This window comes from Ostrinia nubilalis, chromosome 6 (genome assembly GCF_963855985.1).
Source record: "Ostrinia nubilalis chromosome 6, ilOstNubi1.1, whole genome shotgun sequence".
Taxonomy (NCBI): domain Eukaryota; kingdom Metazoa; phylum Arthropoda; class Insecta; order Lepidoptera; family Crambidae; genus Ostrinia; species Ostrinia nubilalis.
The window spans coordinates 4,300,426-4,317,910 of NC_087093.1; the positions used below are offsets into that span (position 1 = coordinate 4,300,426).

The following is a 17,485-nucleotide window of genomic DNA, read 5'->3' on the forward strand; positions in this document are numbered from 1 at the left end:
GCTGTTATACCTATACTTTTCCATCGATTGGTCAGGGGCGGCGTGGCTTACCGTCCGATCATTAACCCAGTTGTGTGGCGCCCGCCGCGCGGCAGGGCACGCGAGCCGGCGTCGCGCCTCATTCCCACGCCATGCAAGTGCCCGAACCGCCGCCGCCGCCCCTCGCTCCTCTCTGGGACCGCGTCCTCCGAGCCCGGGCCCTGCCACCGGACCTGGACGTCGAACTCCTCTACGTCGCCATCCGGGACAGACTCACGCATCCCGAGTGGGAGGTTCGCCTCAACGCTCTCCGGGTTCTCGCCGATCTCCTCCCCCTATCAGGGAATGCACTGGCCTTCCCATTCGATCAAGTCGTTGACAACTTGGGTCATAATTCCCCGAACGTTCGTAAAGCGGCACTCGACGCACTCAAAGTTTTTTGCACCCACTGCGAGGACTCCGAGTGTGCAGCTCGCGCCATTCTGGACAAGTGCTCATATCACAACATAAGGCCTCACTCAGCCAACATAGATACAAAAGTGAACGTTATAACTGGACTCATTCTATCAATACCTTCAGTCATGACTATTTTGAAGAGAAGAAACCCGGCGTTAGATACTTTCCCAATTTTCCAAGTTTTAGGAGATAAACTTTTCGATCCGGTGCATAGAGATGTTGCACAACGCTCCTTGCTAAAGCTTCGTAAAGTATGTGGTCATCGAGATTACATGGTTTCACTGTCCAGATTGGATCTAAAAGTACAAGATAAATTCAGACAATTGTGTGAACTGTACGATGAAGATTCAATGGACGTTTACTATGCGCCGAGAAAATCAGTTTACAGAGACAACAACCAAACATTAGTCAAGATAAACCACGTATTCAGTAGCCCAATCACAACTCCAATAAGAGTATCCACGGATTCGTCGTCAGAAGATTCCTACGCCCATATTCCATTCCCCAATAATAATTATGCTAAAGTGATAATTGAAACCGAAATCAAATTCGATTCAGACACGGCGATTACCATGACGGTTTTAGAAGAAAACGATACCGAATCTGACCGGAATTCGGTAACTAATACGGGAAGTGAAGAGGATTGTGATAGCTCGGATAGAAATATGTTGAAGTTTAGTGATGCAGATTCTGAGGACACGGACGTTGTTGTAAAAAAAGTGCGTTTTGGCGGTGAAAGTGTGAAAATTCGGACGCCCGATAGTGAAAATTTAATTTCTAGTGAAGACGATAATAACCACAATAAATTAATACCTAAGAGAGACAATATTAATGGGCTCTCTCATGCAAATGGCACACCCATGATTATGAGTAGAATTAATGAGATAAGACGTGAAGCATTAGATAGAGATAATAATATTAAATATCCTAAGAAAAGTGGTATTCCATTACCAGTCATTCATAATAAGTCACAGAACCAGAACTTGTCCAAGTACAATAAAGTGAAATTAAAATCGAAATCATTGAGTGAACTTTATGATTATTTTCGTACGAAAAATGATGGTGCTGAGCGCAAAAAAGATAGATCGGGGTTTGCGTTAACGCTATCTGAGGTCCGTTCTCCGGATAAGGTCCCGAGTCCAGTGGAGCCTCACAGGGAGGTGGAAGTCATGCACAATCTCCAGAGGAGTCCAGTGGTCTCCCCACGGCGTCATCAGACGCGGGTACATTTGGAACGTGATGGGTACGTAAACAAATCTAATGCCCGTATTCACAAACATTACTATGAGGTCTCACAGTGCGCGTGGAGGCATAGGGTGACACATTTACCAATGACAGAGCTGTATTCATTTCTGTGTGTTCGATTTGCTGCTTCACTTAAGCAAGCATCGTTTGTGAATACGGGCGTAAGTGTAAAGCGATGTCACATCAAAGCTAAACTGTGGTACCTTAAAATAGTTTAAATTGGCGCAATTTTTGCCTTCCAATACAAAAATAAATAGAGATTGATAATGCTGGCGACTGTATACTGACTATAGGTAAAGATTTTTTATGAAATCCTTCTACCCTATGATCTCTTGTGATACTTCCAAATCCAATGCTTATGGAAAATATTATTTACGTAAAACTTAACACATAGCACAAAAAAGGCGACTTGTATTTCCTCATAGTCAACCTATGCGCAAAGCACAAAGACTACACGGCTTCCTAAATGAAAATACGAAATACCTACGAATACCTTCACCTTAATGACTCTGTACCTAAGCTAGTTAGATAGGTACGATTAAGCATAAAAGTATTCAAACTTACGATTACAGGCAACTTAGATTTTGTCGTGGTGACTCTACTTTTTATTTGTGTGTTCCACACAAAACTAAATAATACAAGAGTTTCTTGATATATGTATTTTTACAAAATATAGAATTACAGGTCAAAGCTTTGCGGTATTTACTATAAAATCTCGCAATAATAGCGAGTAAATGCCATTAAACAACCTAGAATCCAAACACGCATTCCGACGTAACGATTTTTCTGAAGCAATTGACCGCGATAGAAGTAGAGCTTTTATCGAAAACAATCATTAATTTTCATCAACATCTGTAGGTACTTAGGTACTTGCATGGTTTATATTTATTTTATTACAGTCAGGTACTGTTAGGTCCTTACTTGATAAGTAAGTACTAACTCAACTGTCAGATTTTCCGTCCTGAAAACAATTTCTAATTATTTTGTTATTGTATCATTAAATTTGGAAAATATAATTCTTTCAAGTAGGTATTTTCATCGTAAACATTACGTACACTATTACTTATTATCACTGCTAGAGTTAGTTACTTAGCTGTTAAAACAATTGCATATATCTTTCGGAAACAACTGTAGAAAATCTTTAAAAACAACAATAAAAATTGAACAAAGTTTATTTATATGTAACTCTTTGATTATACACTAGTCAGCCAATAAGTGTAGCGCCTTTTCCACATTTCCGCGAGCATAAAAAAATATGTTAACCAATCCAATCGAGGTTTTACTTGCGCATATTTCATGCACCTTTTAAACTTGAGACTGAAGCTTTTGAACTGTAAATTACGGTCGTTTTTAGATTCGTGCTGAATCTATTGGCGACGTCTTCCAACGATTCGGAGCTGCTGTCTCCGCGAGCGCCGTCTCCGCTGCGCGCGCGTTACGATTGGGAAGAGCTTGGTGTGGTGCCGCGACACGTGGCCGACCAGCTGCATAATACGGTAACTAAATGTCTAGCCCTCTTTTAGAACGTGCTTGGGTCTGTTGGCGACGTCTTCCAATGATTCGGAGCTGCTGTCTCCGCGAGCGCCGTCTCCGCTGCGCGCGCGTTACGATTGGGAAGAGCTTGGTGTGGTGCCGCGACACGTGGCCGACCAGCTGCATAATACGGTAACTAAATGTCTAGCCCTCTTTTAGAACGTGCTTGGGTCTGTTGGCGACGTCTTCCAATGATTCGGAGCTGCTGTCTCCGCGAGCGCCGTCTCCGCTGCGCGCGCGTTACGATTGGGAAGAGCTTGGTGTGGTGCCGCGACACGTGGCCGACCAGCTGCATAATACGGTAACTAAATGTCTAGCCCTCTTTTAGAACCTGCTTGGGTCTGTTGGCGACGTCTTCCAACGATTCGGAGCTGCTGTCTCCGCGAGCGCCGTCTCCGCTGCGCGCGCGTTACGAACTTACGATTGGGAAGAGCTTGGTGTGGTGCCGCGACACGTGGCCGACCAGCTGCATAATACGGTAACTAAATGTCTAGCCCTCTTTTAGAACCTGCTTGGGTCTGTTGGCGACGTCTTCCAATGATTCGAAGCTGCTGTCTCCCCGAGCGCCGTCTCCGCTGCGCGCGCGTTACGATTGGGAAGAGCTTGGTGTTGGTGCCGCGACATGTGGCCGACCAGCTGCATAATACGGTAACTAAATGTCTAGCCCTCTTTTAGAACCTGCTTGGGTCTGTTGGCGGCGTCTTCCAACGATTCGGAGCTGCTGTCTCCGCGAGCGCCGTCTCCGCTGCGCGCGCGTTACGATTGGGAAGAGCTTGGTGTGGTGCCGCGACACGTGGCCGACCAGCTGCATAATACGGTAACTAAATGTCTAGCCCTCTTTTAGTACATTTTTGGATCTGTTGGCGGACTCTTCTAATGACTCGGAGCTGTCTCCTCGGGCGCCGTCTCCGCTGCGCGCGCGCTACGGTTGGGAGGAACTTGGTGTGGTGCCGCGACACGTGGCCGACCAGCTGCATAATACGGTAACTAAATGTCTAGCCCTCTTTTAGAACCTGCTTGGGTCTGTTGGCGACGTCTTCCAATGATTCGGAGCTGCTGTCTCCGGGTGCGCCGTCTCCGCTGCGCGCGCGTTACGATTGGGAAGAGCTTGGTGTGGTGCCGCGACACGTGGCCGACCAGCTGCACAATACGGTAAATAAATGTCTAGTCCTCTTGCAGTATTTTCTTCTTCTTCTGTCGGCTGCTCTTCCACTGTCAACGACTCAAAGCGTCAGAGCTGTTGTCTCCTCGAGCGCCTTCCTGGGTCTATTGGCGTGTTGGTAGCGAAAGCGATGCTACTAAGTCCTTCTGTAGTATCGTTCGGGGTCTACAGACGAGTTGGAAAATAATCTGCATGACACGATGACTAATGTCCAGGTAATTTTAATATCGTCTAGCTAGAAAACTATTAGTAGAGCACTTATCAATCTCCACTGAAAAGACTGAAAAGGACATCTTATGACTTGAGGCCTTATCCTTTAGCTTTGGTCCGAATTTTTTCGTGCGGAAATCCTATAGTCACATAAAATATCGTCTAAGCATTGCCTTTATTCCAACAGGATAACTGGATATCTGCGGTGAGAGCAGCCGACCAACTACATAGCGCGCTGCTTGAGCCAGTCAATGTGGCTAAGGTGGAGCCAGCCGCAATCTCTCTGGTACAGCACATGTGGGCACTTAGCGAAGCGGTGAGTAGATAAACTAGACCCACTTAATCACCTGGAGAATCAACAGTTGACGATCGATGTAGTCCAAGTACTTAGAGACAGCCGTAGTTTCCGAGGTACTTTCGTATTGCTACCGGCCAGTGATAAAAGTGAGGTGGTGGCGTGACATTTGAGGTTTTCTGGTTCAAAAATCAACAATATATAAGCCTGAAATAGCACCTTACCATAATAACGTAATGTTTCTGTTTACGTAAAAAGTCTATCCAACGCCTACGGTAAAAGTGGTAAAAGACTAGAAAGGTTAGGTCGGTGGTGGGTATCAGTTGCTAGCTATGTGTATTGATAGCACTAAACACACAACTAACATGTTAACGATAGGCAACTGAACGAAGATAAGCATTTACATACTTTTGTGTTGAAATAAAAAGCATTTGTTTTCCATGTTGGTCCCGTAGAGAAAGTCTGTTATTATTAAAGGATGCAACTGCTTCTGAACATGTAGGTAGCTGACTGAATAATCATTAGAATTGAACTTTTCACAATTAATCGAAATAAGTGCCCATTTAACTGTTTATGAGCTTAATCGTCTCACCAATATTGGACCGATTTAGTTTTAGATAAACAAATTCGTGGCGACAGGTCACGCGCTGCCCTTGATGAGTCAATCTTAACATCTCGACTCGAAAATAAAGTGACTTTCAGTTGTTGCTTACCAGAGCCTGGTCAAAACAGCTGACTAACTATTGGTCAAAACAGTTTTGACCAATCCAGTATTACAGAATCGATGAAGCGCGTCTGGATTGGAGACATTAAAAATTACCGTAATCGGGGCTCAGTTCTCATTTGTTCTGGTTAAGGTAACAGCAGCACGAGCGCCAGCAGAGGGCGCCGTTTGCGCGCTAATTCGGGGAGCCAGTAACGACTGCGCGAGGCAGTTGCTACCTGCACTGGTGTCCAGGATGGCACAGGAGCCGCTACCTACTGCCTTACCCCACGCCCTACTGCAGCGGTTGGCACTACACCACCTCGTGGACTTGATCTTTGACCCAGCTATGCTCAAGGCAAGTACTTAAGTAAATTTTTAACCTTCAGTTCAATTTCAAGCTTCAACTGAATACTTTTAGCTCACTTATCAAGAAAGCCATAAATAAATTAACGACTCTACCTTTTCTACTTCAGCGATTAAGCAGGCACATGATCACAATTTAAGAACTGTTGCTTATTGCTTTACCTTCCTCTTAATTTTAATGACGCCTCAGCAGCATATTAGCGTAATATTGGATAGTTTTGTTTCTTGTTAAAGGTATTTATTACTTACCCCATTTTTACCTTGTTTAAATATCACACAACACTTGAAAGCTTTGATGTCTAGACTGATATACTCATAGTTAAAAATAAAAGTCACTGTTGCGCATAACTAAACAGTAGCTTGGTTATATAAATTATGGCTATGGCAGCTAGCTGTCCACAATCCTGATTATCATCGTGGGGTTCGAAGGAATTGCCCCAAGGCCGTACAGAATTAACGTTCGTTTTTTTCGCAACTCACCCGATATTGTTAGAAATGCGAAATACTGCGATACAATGGACCATTAACTGATTACCTATGCATGAAGCAGCATTTTTACCTGGATTTGAACTTGCTACTGATTTATTTATGCGTAGGTGTATGGGCCACCGCGTCTCTAGCTATCAAAGTTTAGCGCGTTTTAATGACTTTGCAATTCGAAAAAAAAAACCTTTATTCGTAATAGATGGTGAGGTATATTGAAAGTCCAAAGCATGAATTCTAAAATTAGTACTTAGTTAACCAATCCAACCTGTTTTAAGATTTAAGTAGTCCAATAAGGTATCCATTGCAATAAGGTAAATTAAAAACATTGCTTACAATAACATGAGATGTGAGCCCCTGATGGCGACTGCTGCGCCGCGGCGTCGAACTTAGCTCGAACGATTGAGATTTGCCTTACAAAGTAGGGATAAGTCTGGAGCTTTGGATATGTTGTATTGTATTGGGAAGAGTGACACGTGGCCGACCCTCTGCACAATATGGTAACTAAATGTGTAGTCAACAAGTTGGAACGGTCTACTACACTCTTGCGATTTTCCTTACAAAGTCTGGAGCTTTGGATATGAATGATGATGATGATCGAAGATTTCCATGCAGGTGTCGGGTGACTCGGAGCGAGTGCAGAGCGCACAGCTTCGCGCTACGCTGTGCCTTGCGCGGGCGGCGGGCCCGGCGGCCGTGCTGTCTGCAGTGCGCAGACGGCTGGCCGGCACTGCGAGGGCCGATGTGTTCTGCAGCAAGGTTAGTCTTAGTACTAACCTTTGTTTGAGCAACCCGCCAAGTTTCGCGCTTTACCGGACCTGCAAAATATTTAGGCCCGGTTTCCACCAAATTGAAGAGAGGAAATGTAGAAATAACGCAATCTGACTTGTTATTCAAAACATAATAATATGTATCTTCTCTCCGCCCCTGATGGAAACCAGGCCTACTGCTAGCAGCGCACCTGTCTGTATAACACAGGTAGTAGCTGTAGTTGAGTGGACCTGATTATTTCTCAAACGCGGTTTTGTTTCAGCTACGAGAAAAGCTGAGCAGGCCAGTGGAGAACATCAAACCAACTCACATAGCGAGGTAAGTCATCTTGTCTTCTTGTGTGTGATTAGTTAGACATGTAGGCCTACACGTATAGTACACGAATAGATATAATGAGCTAGATCGTATCATAGGACCTCGTCAGACAAAAAACGTTGCATGAGCGTGAAATTCAGGCTCTGAAGTCTTCACTAGGTAATAAGTAATACAATGATGAAGTAATACATACAGGATATCAGTTGGGGCTTTTGTCTGCAGGAGCTCTCAACTCCCGGTGCCAGTTAGAAGACGAGCGCGGTCTACGCCGCCACCAGCTGCGCCCGCGCCGCCGCGGCGGCTCAGGCCGCTACCAGATTCCGCCCCATTACCTGGTATGCAAAATCTTACATGAAACTTAAACTCAAAAGATGCTCTTTATGATAAGTCCCAAAATAAGATTATCTCAAATGCACAAGGCGATAAAAATATTCAAGCTCTTACTTGACTAAATATTTGGGATAAAACTAGGTATAGGGTTTCCCAGGGATTGCTATCCCTGCAGGATTTCCCAGGGATAGAAAACGGCCTACTTTATCATTCTTAAATATTCCATCAGGTGTCCTACCATCGGGAAGGGAATACATCATGAAGGCGCTGTCTCCGATACCTCTTAGTGACAGGTAAGAAGAACATAATGTCATTCAACTTGCACCTACCATACCTAAATGTAAAGTAAGTCGTAGTAATAACCAAGATGCAGGTAGATACTTAGGGCAGAATTTGCACCCAATGCACTTTAGTTAAGATCTATAAGACGTATTCTTGAAGTAAGTATTATACCTGACCTGCATATTTTATTCCTGCGGAGGTACCTATTGTTTTTAATCGAGCTTTGACGACAATGTAGAGTCACTGTTGTCAAAGTAACAAAAAGCTAACTTAGGAAACTAATAACCGTAAATAAGTGGGTACTTACCTAAATACAAAGGTTAAAGGCTTCCTTCATGACTACAATGAGGTTTAGGTCCTACTGTAGCGTGTTAAGAACATACGGTTCGTTTCACATTCGGCCTTTTGGTATGCCTAATTAGGTTTATATCAGCTCCACGTACGCAACATTTTCAAAGAAAAGCTATTCAATTAATTATCCATATTCAAATGCCAAGGAGGTGGAGGGCTGCGGCCTTGGGTGGACAGTCTGGGTGTTGACCTTGCTCCGTGCGAACCGACACAACTGACTTAGTCACAGGAAATCTAAAATGCTGTCCACTTTGATATCTTTTCAACCATAAAAATTAAAATAAGTTTGGCCGGCAAGGCCGCAAATAATAAACTCAAGGAAAGCAAAGTAGACGAACCACAAACAAAACATACTTCTGAAGAGATTCTTTCTTCTGTGAAGAACGCGCGATGGCACGCACGCGTAGACTGCCAGAGGGCTGCATGCATGAAGGGATACAAAATCGCAATGCAAGCGAAACTGTGTCAAACTAAGTAACATTATAGAGGTTAGGAAAACATTATAATGATCTCTGCCAATTTTTAAGATCTTCAAGAAAAGACGTAAAGACGTTAGCGCGGGCTGAGTTCTCCAGAAAAGAAGATGGTGAAAAAATAATATATTTTTTTTCTGTTCAAGCAAAACAGTAACCAGTTTGCAAATTTTGACCTGAATTAAAAATAAAGGCCACGACGACTATAAAACGTTTTTCCAAATGTAGGTAGCTGATTAACTGAAGTGGGTTTATTTCCATTAAGAATAATCATATAGCTAGATGTTATCAGCATACAAGTATAAAATTACCGCAAGCAATTACGAGGGTAGGTACCTACGTGGCTAATTCACGTTCCGTTCCCATTTCATTCGTTTTGTTTCTATTTTAATTGACCAGCAGACGGCGATTGGTATCTTTATGTAAACTAAGCTAGATTATGCTATAGGTAGGACTATGTGGGAGTCAAGTCAACCACCCTAAGAGCACACTAACAGTCTGAGTAACACCTAATCGATTCAGCATTAATGATGCTACAGAGAAAAGCTACCCTAAAAGTCACGTCAGTCACCACGCGACCTCCAAGAAATGTCAAGATTGAATCACGTTATTAGGTGTGGGAAGTGATCCAGCTGAAATGTTGCGAGTAAATTACAAGCACAGTCAGCAGCAAACCTTTGACCCTTAACGCAGAGAAAAAGCAATTCAGTCGTGCGTCAGAAATGGTCAGAAACGTGGGCACCATCTTTGTTGTCGTTACGGTTACGACGCTCAAAGTTTTAAAACTAAGTTGCTTGGCAACTTACGATGAAGTACACTCGCGAGCAAAAGTATGGAATCACTTACATGAAGTTGTTTCCACGCGATCTTGTGTACTAACTAATTTGTTAGTAACAAAAAAAGTGGCACCATTTTAAAGATCAAACTTTTAACTTTAAATTGATACCAAATTCATTTAAATCACACCAGTATTTAAAAAGATATCGCGGTTGATGTGAAGAAGTAAGGAAAAAGACATGTATCAACTGTTTGATACGTCGCGAGTTGCGGCCTATTTACCCCTTATAAAAGCACGTGTTTTCGGATTTTTGCTTTCACACGTTGATCCATACACATCTCCGCTTTTTTTTGACACTTTACCTGGGATTGTACACCTACAGAAGCAGCACAAATCGTTGCACTATTGCAAGAAGGGCTCAGCCAGCGGGCTGTCGCTCGTCAGCTCCACATAAGCCAGTCCTGGATTTCGAAAGTTTTAAGACGCTTTCGGGAGACTGGTGGCTTTATCCCGAGATCAAGTTCTGAACAGCGCCGGTGCATATCGCAGAGGGATGACCGTTTTTTCATGTCAACCTCTCTATGAAATCATCATTTGAGTGGTATCGACGTCCAGCAAGAGCTCAGAAATGTTCGTAGGATAGCTGTTAGCGTGTGGACAGATCGTCTAAGATATAAGCAATAGAATTTGACTCCAAAAAGGCCTGCCACAGGCTCGAAACTGACGGCAGGTCACCGACAAGCACGCTTTCAATTAACTCGCACTTATTTTGATGGGTAGGCGAGTAATGGAGGCGAGTTTTGTTCTCCGATGAATGCAGACTGTGTTTGCAGTGCAGCAGTTGAAGAGGTCGGGTCTATAGGCAGCCTGGGGAGCGATTTGTGCAGTGCTGGTTCGCTGAAACAGTGGCTTATGGGGGTATGGCTTGCTCGACTTCCCATCGAGATGTGTACGAACAAATTGAAAGCGTGCTTATCGGTGACCTGCCGTCAGTTTCGAGCCTGTGGCAGGCCTTTTTGGAATCAAATTCTATTGCTTATATCTTAGACGAACTGTCCACACGCTAACAGCTATCCTACGAACATTTCTGAGCTCTTGCTGGACGTCGATACCAGTCAAATGACGATTTCATAGAGAGGTAACGGTCATCCTTCTGCGATGTGCACTGGCGCTGTTCAGAACTTGGTCTCGGGATAAAGCCACTAGTCTCCCGAAAGCGTCTTAAAACTTTCGAAACCCAGGACTGGCTTATGTGGAGCTGACATGCGACAGCCCGCTGGCTGAGCCCTGCTTGCAATAGTGCAAGGATTTGTGCTGCTTCTGAAGGTGTAGAATCCCAGGTAAAGTGTCAAAAGAAGCTGAGATGTGTATGGATCAACGTGTGAAAGCAAAAATCCGAAAACACGTGCTTTTATAGGGGGTAAATGGGCCGCAACTCGCGACGTATCAAACAGTTAATACATGTCTTTTTCCCTACTTCTTCACATCAGCCGCGATATCTTTTTAAATACTGGTGTGATTTAAATGAATTTGATATCAATTAAAAGGTAAAAGTTTAATCTTTAAAATGGTGCCACTTTTTTTGTTACTAACAAATTCGTTAGTACACAAGATCGCGTGGAAACAACTTCATGTAAGTGATTCCATAGTTTTGCTCGCGAGTGTAGTTTGCGGTCAAATACCTATTACTGTATAGAAAAAAGTTAACAAGATTATGAACGCAATGTTACTTTGTTACATTCTAATTAGTTAAATACTTAATTAATTGAAAATATTTTTTAAATTCGCATTTATTGTTCTGTGTTCAGACATTTCAAATATTACAAGTTTCAATGTAATAAAACATTAGTCATGCAAGAGCATGAGTGCATGACTCATTTGATGTGGATATCAATAAATAAAATTCAGTTTAACTTTAAAGATAGCTATTTTTGATTAGTCACAAGTGAAGCTATAAATTTTTTTTGCGAGATCGAATCAGAAATGAGGAAATCCGTAAACGAACTAAAGTCGCTGACATAGCCCGACGGATTAGCAAGCTGAAGTGGCAATGGGCAGGGCATATAGTACGCAGAACTGACGGCCGATGGGGCAGCAAGCACAACAGCAAGGTTCTGGCCGCGTACCGGAAAACGCAGCGTGGGACGTCCACCTACAAGGTAGCAGGGAAGCGCTGGATGCAGGCCGCTACCAATCGATCAACGTAGAAAGCATTATGCTTTTATGCATTAAGCATTAAGGGAGGCCTATGTTCAGCAGTGGACGTCCTATGGCTGAAATGATGATGATGATGATGATGAAGCTATAAATTCGTACTGCTATACTATTTTAATCGACAGATAGTCACATACGTGTTTATCGGGCTTTGACACGCATTAAATTTTGAATAAGAGTAATTGCGTGCCACCGGTATACGGTATGGCGGTAACCTACATTTGTGGCTGAAATTATCGGCCCACTTCCTCTTCACAAGGCGCCGCGACCTATTTCCATTTATCGCCAGATCGCTCCACTTAGCTTAGGTCTAAGAGTCGAGTGAAACGGCAACATAGTGGACCTACGGCAATTAGTTATTAACTACAGTCGAACGTGTAGGTAATTGATTATAACCAGAAACTGTTTCTGAATAATGTAAGACTAAAGTGAGGGGTGAGAGGGCAAAACTCTATATTACATTAAAGTACAATGTCTAGGTAGAGGACACACATGGACCGGCACCTATCAGGTAGGTGGATAAACTCCCTTCAAGAAGGTCCATCGAAAATGTTATTTGTAGAGATGAAACGGATATCCGGCAACTATCCGGTAGGCCGGATATCCGGCCTAAATTTACTATCCGGCCGGATACCGGATAGTAACTCACTATCCGGCCGGATACCGGATATTAAAAAACTACGACAATTTCCTATTAATAAAATGAAAAACATTAATCTTTGAGGTAAATGTCAATAAAATGGCTTATAATAATGACGGCTTTTATTTAAAGTCCAAAAAGTTACAAAAAAGCCATTCTTCAAAAAGCCTTTCATAAAACAAATTTCTTTTTCTGGGCTATTCACTCTAATGACGAATACATAAATACAGGGTGGCCCAGAAGAAAATTCACTTTTGAAAATTGAAGGAAACCAAACCTGTAAATTTTTATGGAACTTTAACAATTGCAATTTGAAGGAAATTTAATGCAATTTATTTTTAAATTTACCTTTATTAAACTACATCGCCCAGGAGATTTCCTTGACGCTTACAACATTCGATCAACATACATCAAAATCTTGAAATGGGTTCGTTAGAATTTACCTCGAAACCTATTTTAAATTTTTTGCCAAATGCTCAGCTTCAGTTGCTGCATGTTTGTTGGATTATAAAAGTATAATCTGTTCTTAATGTAACACCACAAAAAAAGAATTATTTTCTGGAGTGAGATCAGGGCTTCCTGGTGGCCAGGAGATGTCACCCCTGCCTGAAATTATTTTTTTGTGGGAACATGTCTCTTACCATCTAAATGCTCTCATTTGAAGTGTGACACGTAGCCCCATCTTGATGAAACCAAGTGCTCCGGTCTTAGCCTTGCGAATCTTGCAGCTTTAAAAATCAAAAAGCTTTTCAGCCTACCAGTAAAGCATTTTCAAAAATTAATCACGCTTTCAATGCAACAAACCAATTAAGCAGGGATGAAATCTCACTGCCTCTAAGAAGCGCTAATCTCATTCCAGCAGACTTCTTTTTGCGGGGTTACCTTATGAGCAGAGTATACTCCAATAATCCAAAAACTCTGCAGCATTCATCCTTCCTGAATCCATTTCGAGGTAACTAACGAAAGTTTTATACGTTAAAATTTATAAAAGGAAGTAAATTTTAAAATAAATTGCATTTAATTTCCTTTAAATCGCAATAGTTAAAGTTCTACAAAAATGTACAGTTTTCGTTTCATTAAATTTTTAAAAGTTAATTTTCTTCTGGGCCACCCTGTAGTAAATAATATCTGTTAATGTCGAAATATTGCCAAATAAAAAAGGCGATCTTTTTTTCACTGATGGTTTGATGACATGATGCATGTAGTTCAGTCAGATTATGGTGGCCATACACGTTAGGGTTTGCATGATGGTTACGACCGTACATGCTTAACCGACAGGTATAACCGAGTTATCTATAGCACATACACGTTAGAGTTTGCATATACAATCTAAATTTATTTAACTCAAAGGTGATTGACTGACTGACATAGTGATCTATCAACGCACAGCCCACACCTAGCAGTTCGTTCGTTCGTTCGTTTCAGCCAAATGACGTCCACTGATGGACAAAGGCCTCCCCAAGGTTTTCCACAATCCTAGCAGTAACATTAAGATTTCTTGCAACAGGGAGAACACATGAGTGTCTTAAATATTCACCACCATTCACTGCCACAGACTATAGGAGACTGAGAGAAAACTGTGCATGCAAGCATGAGCGGGCGCACACACGCTGGGTTATGCATGTGCGCAAATATAACCGAGCGGCAAAAATATCTTTTTTGATATTCGTTAGGTTGCATGTACACGCACCAATAACTGTACAGTTTTATAACATACACGCTAGGGTTTGCATGTCGATTAAGCATGTACGGTCAAAACCATCATGCAAACCCTAACGTGTATGGCCACCATTACGCAGCAAGTAAACTAATTTAATTTTCGCTATTCAATCACACACTCACGATAGCAACCGAAATCGCTCGAATTGATCTGCCCCCTAGACAAGTGGCAAAATCTGACATTCTATTTGGACAGATCTGGGGGCACGGTAGTGCCCCCACCAAGTCGAGCAAATAAGCGGCACGGCCGTACCATCCTTTTCTCGAAGCAATTCAGGCCATTTTCGACCGCCTGTAACTTCGTTGTGGATAAAACTAGAAGGCTGAATTTTCATTAGCTATGCAGGCATTGTAGACACGGTATATTTAAAATTTCATTCAATTTGAACCAGTAGTTTAAGAATTATAACGGGTCAAAGTTACTTAATTTTGTCACTCACTGACTGACTGACTGACTGACTGACTGACTCACCGATCATCAAAATTCTAAGGCACTTCTAGCAGACCTAGAAGCTTCAAATTTGGAATATAAGTAGTGTTTGGTGTATGAATCAAGGAAAAACTAAAATATTTGGGGGCACGGTAGTGCAACCGCCAAGTCGAAAAAATTTTTTCAATTTCGGTCCAGTTTTCTAGATACATAACTGCTGTCTACAAAATACAAAAAGAAATGAGATCCCATCAAAAACAATACTTGTCAAAAAAACCAAGTCTCGCAACTCAGTTGTTCTACGCTAAAAAGTTGTGAGATCCATGTAATACCAAGTCCAGGCCAGGAAATCTTTAACGTTTTACATAAATATATTGACTTGGCCATCGCATGAAAACACGTGTAAATTAAATTATTTAGTGCGATGGCCAAGTCAATAATTTATGTAAAACGTTAAAGATTTCCTGGCCTGGACTTGGTATTACATGGATCTCACAACTTTTTACCGTAGAACAACTGAGTTGCGAGACTTGGTTTTTTTGACAAGTATTGTTTTTGATGGGATTCGATTTTCGAAAAGTGTGACTAGTCTAGTCTACTAATAGACCCACTGATCGCGTTCGAAGCACCTGTGCGGCGCTAAACTCGTCACGACATGAAACGAGACAATGGGCCAACTATCCGGCCGCCGGATATCCGGCTATCCGGCCTAGCAGCTGGCCGGATATCCGGTATCCGGTATCCGGCCAGACAACTATCCGTTTCATCTCTAGTTATTTGTCACCAACGACCGTTGTGTCGACCTCATCGAAAATTCTAGTCTAGATATCGAAATCGATCGTCAAAAGCATTTAAACTGCCGCATCATCAGTATGGAAATTGTTTCAAACGAAAAGTTTTAGTTTAGATATTCAAACTAGGTACTCGTAACTAGTTGTTAATCATAATACTACTAAGCAGTTATTTCGTAAATGTGTACATTGTTACTTAATTTGCATAATATGCAGGTAGAGTAGGCAGTAGGAAGTTCATCAACATGCTTGACAATTGATCGCGTAGGGCGGCGAGTGCGAGGCGAGGTGTAAGTCCGTCAGTCGCGGAGGCACCGCGACGCGCGGCGGCCATGCGACGGCTCTGCTGCTGTCCCCCGCCGCTCGTCGCCCCCGCGCCCGCGCCCGCGCCCCCGCTCGCGCCCGACATCGTCGCCGACCTGCCCCCGCACACGCGGTAACCACCCGGCACCCTCCCGCCCTTGCATAAACAAACAACCACACCCCCGTTACAACCGTGCCTTTTGTTTACAGAGACTCCAGTGCGCTCACCAGCTTCGAAGGGACGACGGTCGAAAAGACATCCTTGTCTCAACTGGATAAGGATTCCGCCGAGGGCGTCATCATCGGTGACACCACCCAGATCTGTACGTCCGAAGGTGACGTGAATGACGCGCCGCCCACACCCAAGTCGCCATCAATCAAAGTCGAAGATTACTCTGAAAAGTCGATCGGTTCTCTTTACAGCAATAAAGAGACGCGGTTCGAACACACTCCGGCGATAAGCAACGCTTCGAGCGTAGAGGAACTAGGATCTCACCATTCTACAGCTTCAGAGGTCCACGAACGGATAGAATCACGATCATCTAGTCGAAAATCTGTAACCGCAAAAAGCAGAAGTGCATCGCAAAGCCCCGCAAAGAGCAGAAATCCATCGCCAGATCCGATCAGCAACGCGTACGAAGCGGCGCCCTCGCCGCTCGAGCGTGACGTGCGGAACGCGCTCGCGGAATGCGTGGTCCCGGCGCGGCACGAGGACTGGGAAATCATAGTGAACGGGCTGCTCCGGATCGAGCGGCTGGCGGCGGACCCGACGGCCCGGGCCCCGGCCACGAGCTGGCGGGCGGTCGCGCGCTCGGCGGCGGCGCACGTGCGCTCGCTGCGGTCTAGAGTGGCGCGCACCGCGTGCTCGACCCTGGGGGCGCTGTTCGAGCACCGCGGCCGGACGCTGGACACCGAGCTGGAGGAGGCGGCGACGGCGCTGCTGGAGCGGTGCGCCGACGTGAACCGGTTCCTGCGCGCGGACGCGGCGGCGGCGCTGGTGCGGCTGGCGCACGGCAGCAACGGCGCGCGCGCGGCGGTGGCGCTGGCGCGGCGCGGGGCGGGGCACCGCGCGGGCCCGGTGCGCGCGGCGGCGGCGGCGGCGCTGGCGCGGCTGGTGCGGCAGCACGGCGCGCACGGCACGCTGGACATGCCGCCGGAGCCGCGCACGGTGCTGCTGCGCGCGGCGGGCGAGCTGCTGGGCGACGCCAGCGCCGAGGCGCGCGCGCACGCCCGCCAGCTGTGCCTCGCGCTGTCCGAGGACATTCGGTTCCGCCAGATGCTAAAGGACGCGATGCAGCCGACGCGGTACCGCGCCATTGAAAAATTCATCGAAAAACTGCGATGACACTGATTTTGTATGAAAACATTTTCAATTTTATGTGCTGCAGTAACTAAATATAAGATAAAAGTGTGAAACGATCTCCGTCCCGTTACTTTGTGATATTAAGTTTCTTTTAGTATGAAATTATTTGTAAAAAGTGTATTTATCGTAGAAATCAACAAACATTCTCCCGACCAAAAACAGGTGGGTACCTAATGTTTAATCTAAAATATTATGACTGAAACGTGCGAAAGGTATTTTTCTAAGTAAAAAAGTTCGGTAAAATTGTTATCCTCCAGTGGAGCGAAATTGATTGTACTCACATAATAATATTA

At 44.1% G+C, this 17,485-nt stretch overlaps 1 protein-coding gene across 1 annotated transcript; it reads left to right on the forward strand.

The window, feature by feature from the left end:
* Positions 1–131: 131 nt before the first annotated feature.
* Positions 132–17,174, forward strand: LOC135072788 (uncharacterized). Its single transcript, XM_063966824.1, has 12 exons — positions 132–1,678; positions 3,035–3,191; positions 3,542–3,691; positions 3,889–3,989; positions 4,058–4,196; positions 4,773–4,901; positions 5,738–5,941; positions 7,048–7,191; positions 7,466–7,521; positions 7,714–7,853; positions 8,078–8,141; positions 16,040–17,174. Exons 1-12 carry the CDS (start codon positions 132–134, stop codon positions 17,172–17,174), a joined length of 3,966 nt encoding a protein of 1,321 aa, XP_063822894.1.
* The last annotated feature ends 311 nt before the right edge of the window (positions 17,175–17,485 follow it).

Coding starts and splice junctions, on each gene's coding strand:
- LOC135072788 (XM_063966824.1), top strand. CDS start 132: ATGCAAGTGCCCGAACCGCCGCCGCCGCCCCTCGCTCCTCTCTGGGAC. Junction 4,197..4,772: donor CCGACCAGCTGCATAATACG/GTAACTAAATGT, acceptor TTATTCCAACAG/GATAACTGGATATCTGCGGT. Junction 8,142..16,039: donor CCGATACCTCTTAGTGACAG/GTAAGAAGAACA, acceptor TTTTGTTTACAG/AGACTCCAGTGCGCTCACCA.